The sequence below is a fragment of the Scatophagus argus genome, chromosome 1 (assembly GCF_020382885.2).
Source record: "Scatophagus argus isolate fScaArg1 chromosome 1, fScaArg1.pri, whole genome shotgun sequence".
In the NCBI taxonomy this organism is placed as follows: domain Eukaryota; kingdom Metazoa; phylum Chordata; class Actinopteri; family Scatophagidae; genus Scatophagus; species Scatophagus argus.
The window spans coordinates 24873137-24887526 of record NC_058493.1 but is presented as its reverse complement, the minus strand read 5'-3'; the positions used below and the strand labels follow the sequence as shown (position 1 = coordinate 24887526).

Here is a 14390-nt window from a genome sequence, read left to right as displayed (position 1 = left end):
TCTTTGCTTTTGATAATGCTGTGTTTTGTATACCTCTGAGAAAATTTGTGTTGTTTTGAGTTTGTAATGTCCATTCTGTACTTTAATACGGCCTGGCCAGTTACTGACCTTCACATCTGACCCATCATGTGCATCCGAGATGGTGGTGTTTTGTTTTCACAGTAAATGTACATATGCAAGAAAATACAATAAAATGTCTTTTTGAAAGTGCTGGTCATGTAGACACAATGGAATGAAATGTACATTTAAACAACTGCTCCGGAGCTCGTTCCAAAGCATGACACCAGATGACCGAAGCGGAGCTGATCCTTCAGCTCATTGAACTCTTTCAAGAGTGATTTCCTCTGCAGGTTGAACTGTTTGCCAAGAAAGGAGAAAAAGGTTTTGTTACATGGGAGTTTCTTCATGTGAAACGACAACAAAGATGTGACTCTGAAATAGCTATTGCATCTCTGGTAAAAACGCTGGAACAACCCACCCTTGTTGCATATTTATGAAACCGCTCTGCTTCCTGTTGTCTGCCAGACTGAAAACAAAAGGTGCGTTACATGATTAGTTTGGGTCCCCGCGGCCTGCATGGAGAAATCCGGCTGTAGACGGTGAAAAAAATGAAGCCGCGTTTAACTGTGTCGAAATTCAGGGGACACATTCCTGAAGACGCAGGTCACATGTGTTGGAGCTGAGAAATATGATAAGTCCTGCCTGTCCATTGTGTCACATGCTGTCTTGAATAAGGGAGGGGGAGGGGCCTGTGTTGATTCATCACTCACCCTGAGGCAGGTCAGCGACAGGTAAGCCCACACCTCAGCATGCTGGTTATTCAAATGGTTGGCCTCAGTCAAAGCTTCCTCAGCTATAGACAGCTCCTCCAGCTACACGCACACACACACACACACACACACACACACACAAACATGAAATATAAACAGGCATTTTCCAACTCATTTTGGCCCTCATTATACAAAGCACAAAAGATTTAAAGTCTCTCCTGTAGTGGAATGAACGTTTTGCTTTGCCTACACTTGTCGTGATGGCCCACTGGGAGATGCAGAGATACATCACTTTTCAAAATTCACTGGGCAAACTTAGTCTTCGGTTCACATCACAGCACATTATGAAAGTGTCATCTTATAGGTACTAATCTCCATTTGGATAATAATCCATTTGGTGCCGCTGCTGATACTTAATTTGAAACCTTTTGATGATCCCTGGTCACAAAATACAACATGTGAGAAAGAATGCTGTTTTGGAGCCTTTCTAAAGCAGAACTGAACTTGATTCAAACATATTTTCAGGTTGCCATTGTTTCTGTCAGTGTTCTGGAGGTGGAGGTGGAGGTGGAGTTTTACCCGGTAACAGGCGGCACCCAGGCCCAGCCAGGTCAGGCAGGATGGAGACTGCTCACAAGCCTGCACGTAGACAAGTTTGGCCTGCTCAAACTGAAAGTTAAAAAAATAAAGATATAGTTACACAGTAGTTATTGGCTTTCACCATTACACAAGCAACTTTTTACAGCACAGTGCACTTTTTCATGTCACACTCGTAGAGTTACACATTCACATGCAGCAATACAATAGCAACCAGGAAAACCCCATTCCCCTCATGAATTTTTGTCCAATTTTGTTATTTTAGAATAACTTGCCATGACCAGTTTTTAAAAGGTGGGAGTCCCACCTGTATTTTCAGAATGACTGGTGAAATTCATGGTCTTTTCTGGAAAGGCACGGGATAAAATCTGCTCCCCTGACTCATCGGCAGGTACAGTACACATGAGTAAACCGACTGAACAAACAGCAGCAGAGCTCGTCTCAGTATCCGACCTTCCCCTGCTCTAGGTAGATGGATCCAAGGCGGAGGAGGATGAGGTGAGAGTCTGATGGCTGCTGCAGAAAGTTGAGGCTCCTCTCATAGCTCTCCTGGGCATCCCTGAACGCCCCTCGCAGGTAGTGACAGTGACCATCGAGAGCCCACACGTCCACATCCTGCTCACAGAGAGGAAAACACTTCTCAGGTTGGGGGAGGGAAGAGATGCTGGTTTTAAGGTTTACTGGTGCTCACTCTGCCACTGCTGTGTAGTTACATCACTTTAATGTTAAAGAACTAAACCAAACTGAAAAGAATGTTCACCGAAACAAACTGGCTGGTGGTTTGTGGTTGTTCTGACGTAGTTCGGCACTTGCATGAAACACAAACTTATTTAGTTGTCTACTGAACTCATCAGAACTTCAGTAGAAATTTAATTCAATTCACTTTTTGTTTTGGAATAATATGAAAGAATTTAACAGCTGTAGCAGAATGTTTTGTTCTCGCTTTTAACTCTGATTCATGGCTTTAGTCAGCGACAAAGCAACAAACATTAAGACTCAGTGTTACTATAAAATTTGTGCTTTTCCACAAACTAAACAAAACTGTCAGGAGGGAAGGTTTAACATTTTTATGTAGTGGCAATAAAATAACTGTTTTTGTGTAATAAGGAACACTGAGGCACTAAAAGCTGGGGAACAGCTGTTTCCTGGACCAGTTTAATCACTTTGCCATCCTATTGGAAAATTTCACACATAATTTAAAGGCAACGTAGGATAATCCATACATTTCCATTTCCATACATATTGATAAAGTAGTTAAAGACAGTAAAAAATGTAAGTTGTCTGTTAGACTATAATATAGTTGCAGAAATTAGGAATAGTTATGTCCTACATCCTCAGCAAAGTTAAATGAATTTCTGATTTCAGCTCTTTATATGTTTTAGCTTTAAATCTGTAACAAGTATTCTATGGCTCAGTGCAGTAAAATCAAATGTACTGTGTAGACAAACACTCGTCATAATCTGCTCAAGAGACACATTAATCCTGTTTGTCAGTTTGCTCCTCTCCAGTTGCTGATTAAATTCCTAATTTCAGTAATTAGTCAGTTAGTCAGTCATATTTTTCTGCATATAAACGACACTGAGGCGAAAGAAGTTGATAAATCCAAAACCAAATGTGAATCTTTGTTGCAGTTTAACATGAGATGAACTACAGACTGTGAAAAGAGAGAGCTCAAACCAACTGAGCGGTACGGAGGCAGTGAACCACACATGTCACATTTTCCACCCGGTCTTTACTCAGTGTTGCAGCCAGCATGAGTACCTGATTGTTGTGAAACATCGCCTCCTTGAGGCTGGCAACAGCATTGCAGTAGTCCCCTCTGAGCAGCTGCAGCTGGGCCAGGTGAAGAAGATACGAGACACTGCAACCACCGTCTGACAAGAGCAGCTCCTGGGACAGAGCATACTCCGCCATCTGACAGAAAACAGAGACCACCACATGGACTGTTTATGTTTCAATTTTGTTGAAACATCACTGCTGACAATTTAGATTTCTACATTCAAGGAAGCCATTGTTCATTTTAGCACGAATGTAGATAACTTATAACATATTTGTTGCCACATTCAAAAATCTTCTGACATCTGAGATCCGAGAAACTAAATTCTTTTTTCCTCACATGTGGTTTTTTGATAGCCAACTGTCAATTTCCAGAAATTGGAGGATTAATTATAGCTATAAATCACTTTGACCTCATAGCACAGTAAGCTGAAAGTCACAAAATGACACTACAGCAGTACTGTACACTGCAGGTTGTTTTTATTCATATTTACCCAGTTGGACTTCAGCTGCCTGAACAGCCACTTTCTGTCTTTTTACCTGGAGGGCAAAGTTCTGCAGCAGGAAATCAACAGTCTCCGTGTAAATGGTGGAGGAGAGTTTAGCTGGAGCTGGTCTGGAGCTGACACTCTGTGCCAGAGGCTCCTCCTGTGGTCCTGCGACCTGGTCCCCACAATCTGGGTCTAGGAGGAGAAAATGGTAATAACAGTGTCAGGTAGCCTTGGCTGATCAGAGAAGCCATACTCTCTGCCACTGACCTTCAGGCTGAAGCGCACCAAAAGTTTCGCCGAATATATGATGAACACAAGAGACAAAACAATGCTTATTTTTTGACGATTCTTGCCAACAGAGTGCATCCAAACCGTGTACAGACTACAGCATGTAGATTCAGTATTTGCAGATATTTAACATTGCAGAGCCACTCGCACAAAGCATCACCGAAAGTTACCTCTAGCACCAGTGCTCGTCACTCAAGAGTGTTTCTCCGTTTATGGTTGTGCTGCATGTGACAAGAAAAAAAACACATGATAACACTGAGATGATGGCTGCCTTTACTCCTGCTGCATCTCACCTTGCTCAACAGGGGGAGACTGGCACGCAGGTGCAGCCACGTGCTCTTCCTCCTGCTCATCTTTCGCCTTCTCATTTATCTCCTCCCTATCTTTTGTCCTTTCTTTCTTCTCCTCCTCCCTCGGTGTTTGCTCCTTTGCTTCTTTTGCCCTCAGCAGTTTTCTGGCCTCCAGAAAAGCTCTCTCAGCTAGAATGGATTTGTTCTGGCTCTCGTGGAGCAAACCTGGACAGCAGAAACAGAAGCATGAAATGAGACTACACATTTCTCAGCAATGCACCTCTGCTGCTTTTCTGCTCAGGGTCATATAAGGTCACTTTGTGAGGGCTTATATGAATGTTGTTCAACTGGTGTTGGTAAATATCGATTGCTGATTTCTAATATCTTCAAAACTGACCATTTTTGATTACCTGATTTTCATTATCAGATATTGTCTTTTGATTTTCCACTTTTAGATTTTTTTTTTTTTTTTTTTTTTTTTAAACCTCTGAAACAGCATTTTAAAGACTAAAACTGCACTAAAACCAGGCCAGAGAAATTATACTAATCAGCTTTTAAAGACCTACCTAATGAAGTTAAGCTCTGGGACACATTACACTTGAATCAAGAATTAAAGAACAACATGGATCAAACAATAGAACTAATAGAAAGTACCTATGCAGCATATCATTACAAGTGCCTTATGGGAGCCTCCATCATATTAGGGGCAGACAACACTGACTGGCTAATATCTGATATTTGGTATTTGAGTGTTGGCTGTAACAGTCTTTATATGTTCTGTTGTGGCAGCTGGATCACAGGTCAAACAGCAGTGAGTGGGAATACAGACTTTCATCTCACCCAGGAGCGTCCAGGCCACCACAGTAGGCGGGCCTACAGTGGTGGCTTGCTCCAGAAAGGTCTGGGCCTCCTCGTAATGCTCAAACTTGGCTGCCAAGACCCCACACAACATCAGACTGGAGAAACAAGAATATTAAGACATATGGGGATCCCCAGTTCAAAGACAGGAATTAAAGTTATGATGACTTTGTGTTTTCAGTTTAACTGCAGCATTTCGAACCTGGGTTGGTGTGTCTGCTGGATGGACACAGCGTCATGGAAACATTCTTTAGCCTTCATGTAGTCTCCAGTCAGCATGTAGAGGCTTCCCCACTCACACTTGTAGGAGGCCTCACTGGGATGTCTCACCACCAGCTACAAACAAACAAACACAAAACTCAGTGGCCACCCTAGTCATTTCACTAGACATTATAATTAATAACTACCACAACATGACTTGTTTAACATCAACAAACAAAGCATATTTGCAAAAAACAAATAAACAAATTAGTCACACGTTTATTTAGATTTACAGGCCTGAAAAAAGTGAACAGATTGACATCTGTTTTATCCATGTAAGTCAGTCTCTTTCCCCATTTATGTTAAGAGCACAAGTTTTTGGAAAGGTTGGTGTGTTACTTCACCTCTTGGTAGTAGTTAATGGCCTGCTGATAATCACCAGTAAGCAAAGCCTCTCTGGCAAAATGTCTGAGTTGAGAAGAACTGAGCTGGATTTCATCTGTTGAGTCATCATTAGTGTCATCAGAATAAATCTAGAGAGGAGAAGAGGATAAAAATTAACAGAAATATGCAGTATATAAACAGATATGTACAGTGTCTGTGTGCGTGTGTATCCCTATAGATGTGGGGACAAAAGTCTGTTTACACAGTCACACTGTGAGGACCTGCCTTACTTATGGGGACAAAACACAAATCCCCACAATGTAAATCATTAAATATTGGGGTTTAGACTTGATTTCAGGTTACATTTAGGAATGTTTATCGTTATGGTTAGGTGGTGGTTAAGCCTCTAGGAAATGAATGGAAGTCTATGTAATATCCCCAAAAGTGATGACAACACAACTGTGTGTGTTACCTTGTTGAGAGCTATGTGCATCTCGTCCACCAGGTAAGCATAGAGCTTGCTGACAAAAGTCCTTAGCTCCTGAGGTTCAGCGAATGGCTCTTTCTGCTGCATCGTGTCACGTACAATCCTCACCACTGCATGCTACACACCGGAAACACACACACACACACACACACAGGTACACACATGCACATGAAGACTTACTAACCCGAATAGTGACAGAAGAGCCCCCCCACGAGTGTGGTTGTTCTGACCTTCATCTGTTCTTTGAAGGCGAAGTATCTCCCAGACTCATTAAGTGCTCCCATTAGCTGAACCTTAATTTGCTCCCGGCTGCAGTCTTCTGAAGACTTGCATCCTGTTCCAAACAATGCCTTAAACTGGTCCGAGACACTGGTCACAACGTTGCTTATCTGTCTGTGGAAGTCCAGCACTGCCTGCAGGAGCACACACCAATGAAGAGAATACAGCAAGCAAGTAACCCCCCTCTGGGGCCAGGTTTCACTTTCTTTGTGTGTGTATGCACACCGGTCAGCCCCAGCATTAAAACCACATGGAGATCTGGGTTGTCTGCAGGCCATTGTAGTCCCTGAACATTCCTGAGCTGTTTTCAGAATGTGATGGGGCACCTTGTCCAGGTAGGTGGAAGCTATAGCTGATGGGAGGAGTTGTTGCCATAAGATGGAGAGGGGGGTGTATTTGGTCTGCAATGTTTAGGTGGGTGGTGTATGTCAAAGAACATCCATATGATTGCTAGAACCCAAGGTTTCCCAGCAGAAGGTTGCTTTGTAAACAGATTATTAATGTTACGCATTCCACCTGTCAGTGGTGTTAATGCTGTGGCTGATTGGTGTGTGTGTGTGTGTATAAAACTGTGTCTGTGTTTTACTCTCTCTGCTCTGCTAGGGCCTGCTGGAAGTGGAGATCGAGGTGGGATCAACTCCTTCACCCTGCAGGAAATGGACACACATCACAGCACATTCTCATTCTCATTCTCACTCTCACACTCATTCATGTTCCACAGTCAGAGCCCCAAAAGGCGACGACCAAATGCAACCTGTCGCTTCGTCTTTATTCATTTTAATAACCAAAAGTGAACAAATTCTGTTAGCTTGGAGTCACATTCTCTTAAAACAATGTAACCAGTACAACCAGGACAAACTCAGTGACCACAGGACTTAGAGGATTTGTGTGACACTATACCTTCGAGCCAGGTCCTCTGGAGATGTTTTGGGTACCAGCGGTTTATCCAAGGCTATCTCAATGATAATATAAGTTCTGGCCTCTGCATACATCTGTCATGGACAGAAATGTGTTGTTAATATGCTAAGAATTAAAAGATTGCATAACAATAAGCACGTAAACTGGATATAGGTTTATAGTATTACAGCATTATAGCATTAAGGATGTACAGTAATTGCCCACTGTGTGTATTGCTGCACTGATAAGGAGTTGTGTTGTCGCTGAGCAGGAGCTTACATTTCCCTCCGTATCGACGTGTGGCAGCTCAGTTTCATTCAGGCTGTCGGTCACGCTGCCCACTGCAGCCATCCTGCTCTGACCACCAGGATGCTGATATGATGAAAAACAGGTTACTCCAGGGTCCAGCCTTCACAGATAAAAGCTGAGACTTCCAAAGTTACCGTTTAGTAAACTAAAAAATCTCCAAGCTGCTGTCTATTTATTGTATTTATTTTTAAAAAAAAACAACCACTGGGTGTTGCTCAGATTGGAAAACTTTCAAAAACTTTTAAGGACTTGTTTTACAATATAATGTTTCATGGGTTTTTACGCTGATGGAAATTGTGTTTCTAGTAAAAATTAACCTCTTCTGACCGTCAGGGCCTTGCTGACCTTTTTGGCTGCATCCTTGGAATCCTTGGCTCCCTTGGGGCTTCCATTCAAATTCTTCCCTGCCTTAGCCTTACAAGAGCCCGTAGCTGAGCCAGCACGAGCTTGGACCAGCTTGGCTGCAGCTTTGGCCTGCTCCTTTAACACACTGTCACTCCGCTTGGCCTTTAAGTACAAGATCAGTGACAGAGTCGCTTTGAAAGAGGATTAACAGTACAAGTATTGTGTTGGCAATATTAGAGTTATTTAGTATTTTGAGTAAAGTCTTTATTTATTTATCAGACATGACAAAAGAAGTCTGTGCAGCATACATCCCATAACATAAGATCTCTGTACTGGACATAAAAGAGATAAAACTGACCACATTTGTGTATAGTTCATTCCTGGCTGTCACTGTAAAATGTTTGATCTAGTGAATACAATTCTCTACAAAGTAAATGAACAAAAAAGAAAGTAAATGAGTTATATGTGTGTATTTGTGTGACCTTTTTCAGCATCTCAGCCTCAGAGAAAGACTGGATGCTGTATGCTCCTCGGATGCGGCTGACTCCAGGATACAGCAGCCGCCCCATGTCCACAAACGCAACACCGTGGAAGGGGATCTCTGGACTCTCCTCAGCTAGCTGCACACACACACACACACACACACACACACACACACATGCACACATGCACACACACACACACATGCACAAAACCACAAAACATTGCAAATGTTCCCAGATTGTTTCGTTCAAACTGTCCACTGGAGACCAAATCATCACATGAACTTTTGTTAAACTTAAAATTCTGTAGTTCTGCCTGTGGATTTAAACACTGCAAGATAAAATAGGACACAGTGAACAATGAAGTTATCCTTTAATAACAAAGCCCTCTCACCAGTTTGGTTTCTGCTGCTTTTGCAAGCGGAGCCAACGACCTCGTAATCTCCACTGGCCAGAGCCTGCTCTCATTGATCCTCTGCCGAAGCCTGAAATTACAGTCATAACTGATACACATAAGTTGTCCAGTTCATGTTCACACGGACTGGATTTTTACTCTAAGAACCTAACTTCAGAGCTACAGAGATCACAGAATCCCAGGCTCATGATCTCAAGGTAGAATCAGTGAAAAGATTGAGTAGCTTTTCTGTGACTCCCTGATTTCCTTTCCCTTTGGCCTGAAATGCACTGAAAGAGGGGACCAGGTTTACAAGTAGCTGCATTCTGCCATAATCCTCAAATGTGGTTCTTTAGTAGAAATTCCTGAAAGTCCAGACATAGTCCCAATAATCTGATAACTGACTGTCCCTGTCTTATAAACTCTGACATGTCATGGCCATCAGGTGGCATGAAGGTCATACCGAAGGAGGAGGAGATGAGGAGGAGTGAGTTGTGTGTGTGTGCATCTGACCTCGTATTTCCTCCTGCATCCAGGAAACAGCAAATCTCTGTGTCCCAGCTCACTCTGTTCTTCGTGGTCTCTGACTCATTGCGAAACTCTCGGTCCTGTGGGAACATTTAGACCTTGAGGCCCATTACCAACCACATAACTGACTCGGCATCCATGCTGAGCCATTTATTTCTTCTATTCTTCTACACTATTAGATATGCTACTAAAGTCAATTTGCTTTTCCTACTTAGTATGTTTTGAAGGAAGCCAGCTTTTTATTATTATAATGTGGGGCAGTATGTCCCAAAGAACAATTGTACATTTTTCCTTGATAATATGAACTAAGATTGTGTTACTGCACCATGTATGTTTTCAGAAACCTATTTTAGAGAGTTACACAGTCAATCTGGTCAACCTGCTTTCTTTGCACTCTATTGTACTGTTTGTAGCATATGTTACTTTATTTAGTATATGTTTAGTCTATTTTTCCTACTAACAGTTAGGCCTTGTTTGTTTGTTTGCTTACTTTCTGACTAACCTACACTGCTGTAATGGGCTACTGGATGCTTGCATTTCCCTCTGGATCAATAAAGTAACTATCTATCTATCTAGAAAGTTTGTGAACAGGAAAAAGGAAGTGGCCAACATATTGTGAAAACAGAGGCTGAAAATTTTCAGATCAATAAAAAAGACCATCTAACCAGCGGTGAAATACTTCTTTAAAATTTGTCTATCAAATAAAAGTTTGGCTATGGAATGAAAATGAGAATCGGTGACATTAATGTGCCATGCTGTAAAATCTATGAATGCACTGAGGCATTCCAGCTAACACAACAAGCAGCAGGTGCAGGCTGCACTCACACTTACCTCTAAGTCAGTCAGCTCGCCGTCCTCCTGTTCGATGGGCTCTGCCTGGAAAAAGGCAGCAGGCAGAAAGTGGTTCCCTGGGACCAGCAGGGCCTGATGTGGCCTCTTCCTCGGTCTCCCACTTTCCTCCTTCTGACCCCCCACCTTCAGCGCCCCTTCACAGAACACCAGCACCTGATCTTCCTGGGAAATGGAGGAACGGTACGGCAACAGCGTTAAAATCCTTCACTCTGGAATGGTTCGAATTTGAAGTTGGTCTGAATGTGACAGCAGCATGGGTTTTCTGTTTCATTTTCATTTTTTCATATTTCCTTTAACATTGCTTTAATGCTGCAGTGCAGCAGGACAGCCTGGGATGGTGGCGCCACATTTTTTAGTTTAGAGGCATACACTTCCCTTAAACAATAAAACTAAATGTTATTTGACGGTCATTGGTTCTGTTCGGTGAAATAGTGGAGGGGAGCCACATGAGCACCGCATTAGCAGTCACCTCTACGGTAAGCGGGACCTCCAGGGCAGCGGTGTATGTGCAGGGGGCAGGGCCAGACAGCAGCATCCAGGACTCAGGGACGGAGTAGGCTGTTTCCACGGTCACCCTCAGCAGGTTACAGACTGAGAGTTCAGCCTCAGACAGCAATGGATCCGACACACTGACACACACATCCAGGGTCGACTGCTGAAGGGGAGCAAATCGTGAGGCTCGTACATGTTTCATTTATCCATTTAACTACTTTATCTACAAATACTGAAGGCTTTAAAATGTGTCAGATGTTTCCTACCTGAGGGTCTGAGCGCTCTTCCAAAAGCTGGCGGGAAAATATGGAGACAGTTTAATTTTTTGACTCAACACTAGCCATATATAAAGATGCCGGCCTTTAGTAATAAATGCAATTTATCAGCAGCGTGTAAAGTTGAACCACGGATTCGATAATAGTGAAACATGTGGCAGGGACATATGAAAATGACTACGAAGAAGGACTCACCGCAGAGACCCTGAAGCCTTCAGGAAAATCAAATACCCACCTTAAACACTCAGAGCAATCCAGTCTTGTTTTGCACACAAAGTATTTGGCTTATAAAGTGGCACATTTAACAGGTTCCATTTTCCTGTACACAAGAAGTCTGATATTTCTTAAACCATGTTGTGTTGTGTCAACAAAGTTACTGTTAAACAAAAGCTGTGATGCAGTAAGCAAAATATGTGAATACATTTTCATAGCATTGTTGAATGAAAATGAATGACAGAAACAAAGTTTGAAAAACCTTTTTTTAAAAAAATGAGAGAGAAACGTATCAGCCTTTAATTTTATCACCAAAAACCTGTGAAGACATTTAGGAGTCACTGCCACACTTTGATTTGGCATCAGTTAAAACTGTACTAACTACATCAGGAATGTGTGAAGCATATGAGAGAAGTGAAGTGAAGAAATGCTCTGTCTCTCACTTGTACTAGTTGATCACTCCTCGCCCAGCAGCCTGTCATATAAAAACAGTATATCCAGTTTTCAAAATCCCATTAAAAAAATCACACCTGTTTGAAGCCTACTGCAAACTGCTACTGCAAAAGTGTGACCGGAGCCCATGACGTGCGAATGCTGCGAGAGCTTTTCCATATGACAGTAAGAAGTGGTGGAGTGGAGGTTTGATATTCTCCCAGACTGCAACCATTCCAGCCCTAATGAGGTCAGGTTGAATTACCTTCGTCTTCGACATTAAAGACACTTGGCTGTCCACCAACTTCTGCCTGGCCCTAAATGCTGCCTCCACGCTCTGCCTGCCCTGTGACTGTAAAACATTCACTGACTGAGTGAGCTGGAAGAAACAACTAGCTTCTTGTTAAGATCTCATGCACTAGCTCGATTACGTATCTGTAGAAGTATTTCTCTGATCCAATAAATTAAATACAAGATACAGACGATTTAGTAAGCAAAAAGTGTACAGATTGACAAATCTATATTTTGATTTTGACATTGTACTTGAAGTTCAAATTCCTTCAGAAGTGATTACACAGTTAATTAATTTCAAGAATTTCTCTTCAGGGATAAATAAAGGAATTCTGATTCTGATTAAATTGCCAGCCTTGCCAGCCATGATTGTGGGTGTAGTTTAAATGCCTTTCCTTTAAAATGGATTTTAAAAAATTCATTTGACAAGGTTTCTATTTACGTCCTAAGTGAGAACAGTGTGAAACCTGTTACTTTAGCACCAGTACATCTTATTAGTGAGTAATTTTTAGATCATTGTTCAGGTTCCAACATCGTATGATAAGGTGTAAATTGCACTTGAGCACTCGTTTAACTGCAAAAATACAGAAGATGTGACCTCCGTGTAATTGAAAGTAGCTATGACCCTGCAGCTAGCAAAAACTGAGTGATGTTACTGTTGAAAAACTAACCAACTGACCTTGCTGCTGGAGCCCTGCAACTCCTTCAGCGGGGTGTTGGTCACTGGATTCAGAGGGACTGTGGACGAGAAGCTGCACTGACCTGAAGGCAGATGTGAAAATCATTTCAAAAGTTAAAAGTCCTGCCATGTAAGGAAACATAAAGCAACTGACATTTAGTGAGACCAATCAGTTTGTTCAACTGCACTATAAAAACACAATTTCTAACAGGAACAGCTGTACCTTGTAGCAGTGGCAGCAGGTCAACCACAGCTTGGCCCAGCACTGCTGTCTTCGCCTCAACTTTCTTCTCCTCGGGCAACACCTCCGTCACCGTCACTGGCCACAGCAAAGCCATTAAACAAAGCTGTGAAAACTGAGGGCTGTTCAGAACAGCATATAAACTTAAGATCATCATCTGTTTTGAGACATTCATCCAATATTATTTACAATGATCATTAATCATCATAAATAATCCTGGATTTTTTTCGTGGGGCCTAAACTTGCTGTGTCAAGGCCAGATATCTGCACAGCATAAGTCGTGGGTAAATGAGAAATGAAAACGAAAGCAATTGTGCTATCATCAATATTGCCATCAAATGACAACAAAACCGCAGGAAAAACTGGTGATTTTATATGTTGAAGTTGTAGCAGTTACCCATTGTGACAATCGTGTGCAATTAGGCCACATGCTATAAGGATAAAAGCCATTTCTTGTTGTTAAATGCAGCTATCAAGGAGACGCTTGTTACCATCTTGAAAGAAGAGACAAAGTGAAAGCAAATGTTCAGAAACCTCAGTGTCAGATACCGGTTAGCACAACTGCCAGTTATGTCAGGAGGCAGAACAATATGTCCAAACTCATCTTACGTATGATCGGTTTATGGGTGATGTTACTGAGAGTCTGAGCATCGCTGGAGCTTTGGAGGCAGCAGGTAAAGTCGTAGTCGACACATTTCCCCACAGGGTCAACCTGCTTCTTGTCTGACTCTCCCAGCACCAGTCCATCGAATTCAACCTTCACAAAACTCTGGAAGTCGTCTGCCTTTTTTCCTGTCTGAAAAGAGAATCATCAAAATCATTTTATTTTTGTCTCTTATCCTTTACATGACCCACCTCTGAAGGGAGTCACAGTAATCAACAACAAACCGAAAATACAAGCAGTCTACTTATAATCCCACAACATGTCCAGCTATGGTATTGAAATAAACATTGACAGTCTCATGTAAATGCGAACCTGTAGAAAACAGAGCTTGCATTTATGCACCAATTCATATAAGTTAAACTAACACAATTTTAGACTGAAGCACGAGATAATTGACACTATCGTTAGTCATCAAAGCTAAACTGAACGGTGGTTAGTTTGAGTGATAAACGCTTTATTCCCAGTCTAATGCTTCAAAATGGAGTTTGCAAACAGTAAGTCGGTTTATGTTCATGTTGTACATTTCTGCTTTTTTTTTGGCTTATTCTAACTAACTAACTTAAATATGCTTACCAGGTTATTTCCACGGATTACAGTTATTTTTATAGTCAACTTTGCTCCAGCGGTGTTTTCAGCTGTCTCCATTGTGGAGATAAATGATAACTAGCTACCGTTTTTAGCCGTGGCTGCTTTTCTCGTCGAGAGTCTCGTTGTCAGGGCAACGATGCTACGCATGGTGGTGAGTTCAAGTGAACTCTGAAATATAGCACGCTTGACTGCCAGAGTAGTAATATTTCTGAAAGAATTTTAAAAAGTCTTTTCAGGTCAACATAAAATAACAAAATAAATAGCAAAAAACACACCGGATTCCCAGG

The 14390-nt window shown here is 42.0% G+C and overlaps 1 protein-coding gene across 1 annotated transcript; it reads right to left on the bottom strand.

Moving 5' to 3' along the window:
• Nucleotides 1–184: 184 nt before the first annotated feature.
• On the bottom strand, nt 185–14225 carry cfap70 (cilia and flagella associated protein 70). The gene is made up of 27 exons (XM_046394337.1): nt 14089–14225; nt 13461–13647; nt 12834–12929; nt 12611–12693; nt 11906–11977; nt 10698–10883; nt 10208–10390; nt 9362–9456; nt 8849–8939; nt 8455–8592; nt 7973–8134; nt 7598–7690; nt 7322–7413; nt 7008–7068; nt 6373–6555; nt 6128–6259; nt 5676–5804; nt 5273–5406; nt 5053–5168; nt 4216–4437; nt 3684–3826; nt 3129–3281; nt 1821–1982; nt 1350–1439; nt 771–872; nt 479–526; nt 185–356 (listed from the first exon to the last, which is right to left on the bottom strand). The coding sequence occupies exons 1-27, from the start codon at nt 14158–14160 to the stop codon at nt 246–248; spliced, it is 3336 nt and encodes a 1111-aa protein (XP_046250293.1). The 5' UTR covers nt 14161–14225; the 3' UTR covers nt 185–245.
• Nucleotides 14226–14390: the final 165 nt, after the last annotated feature.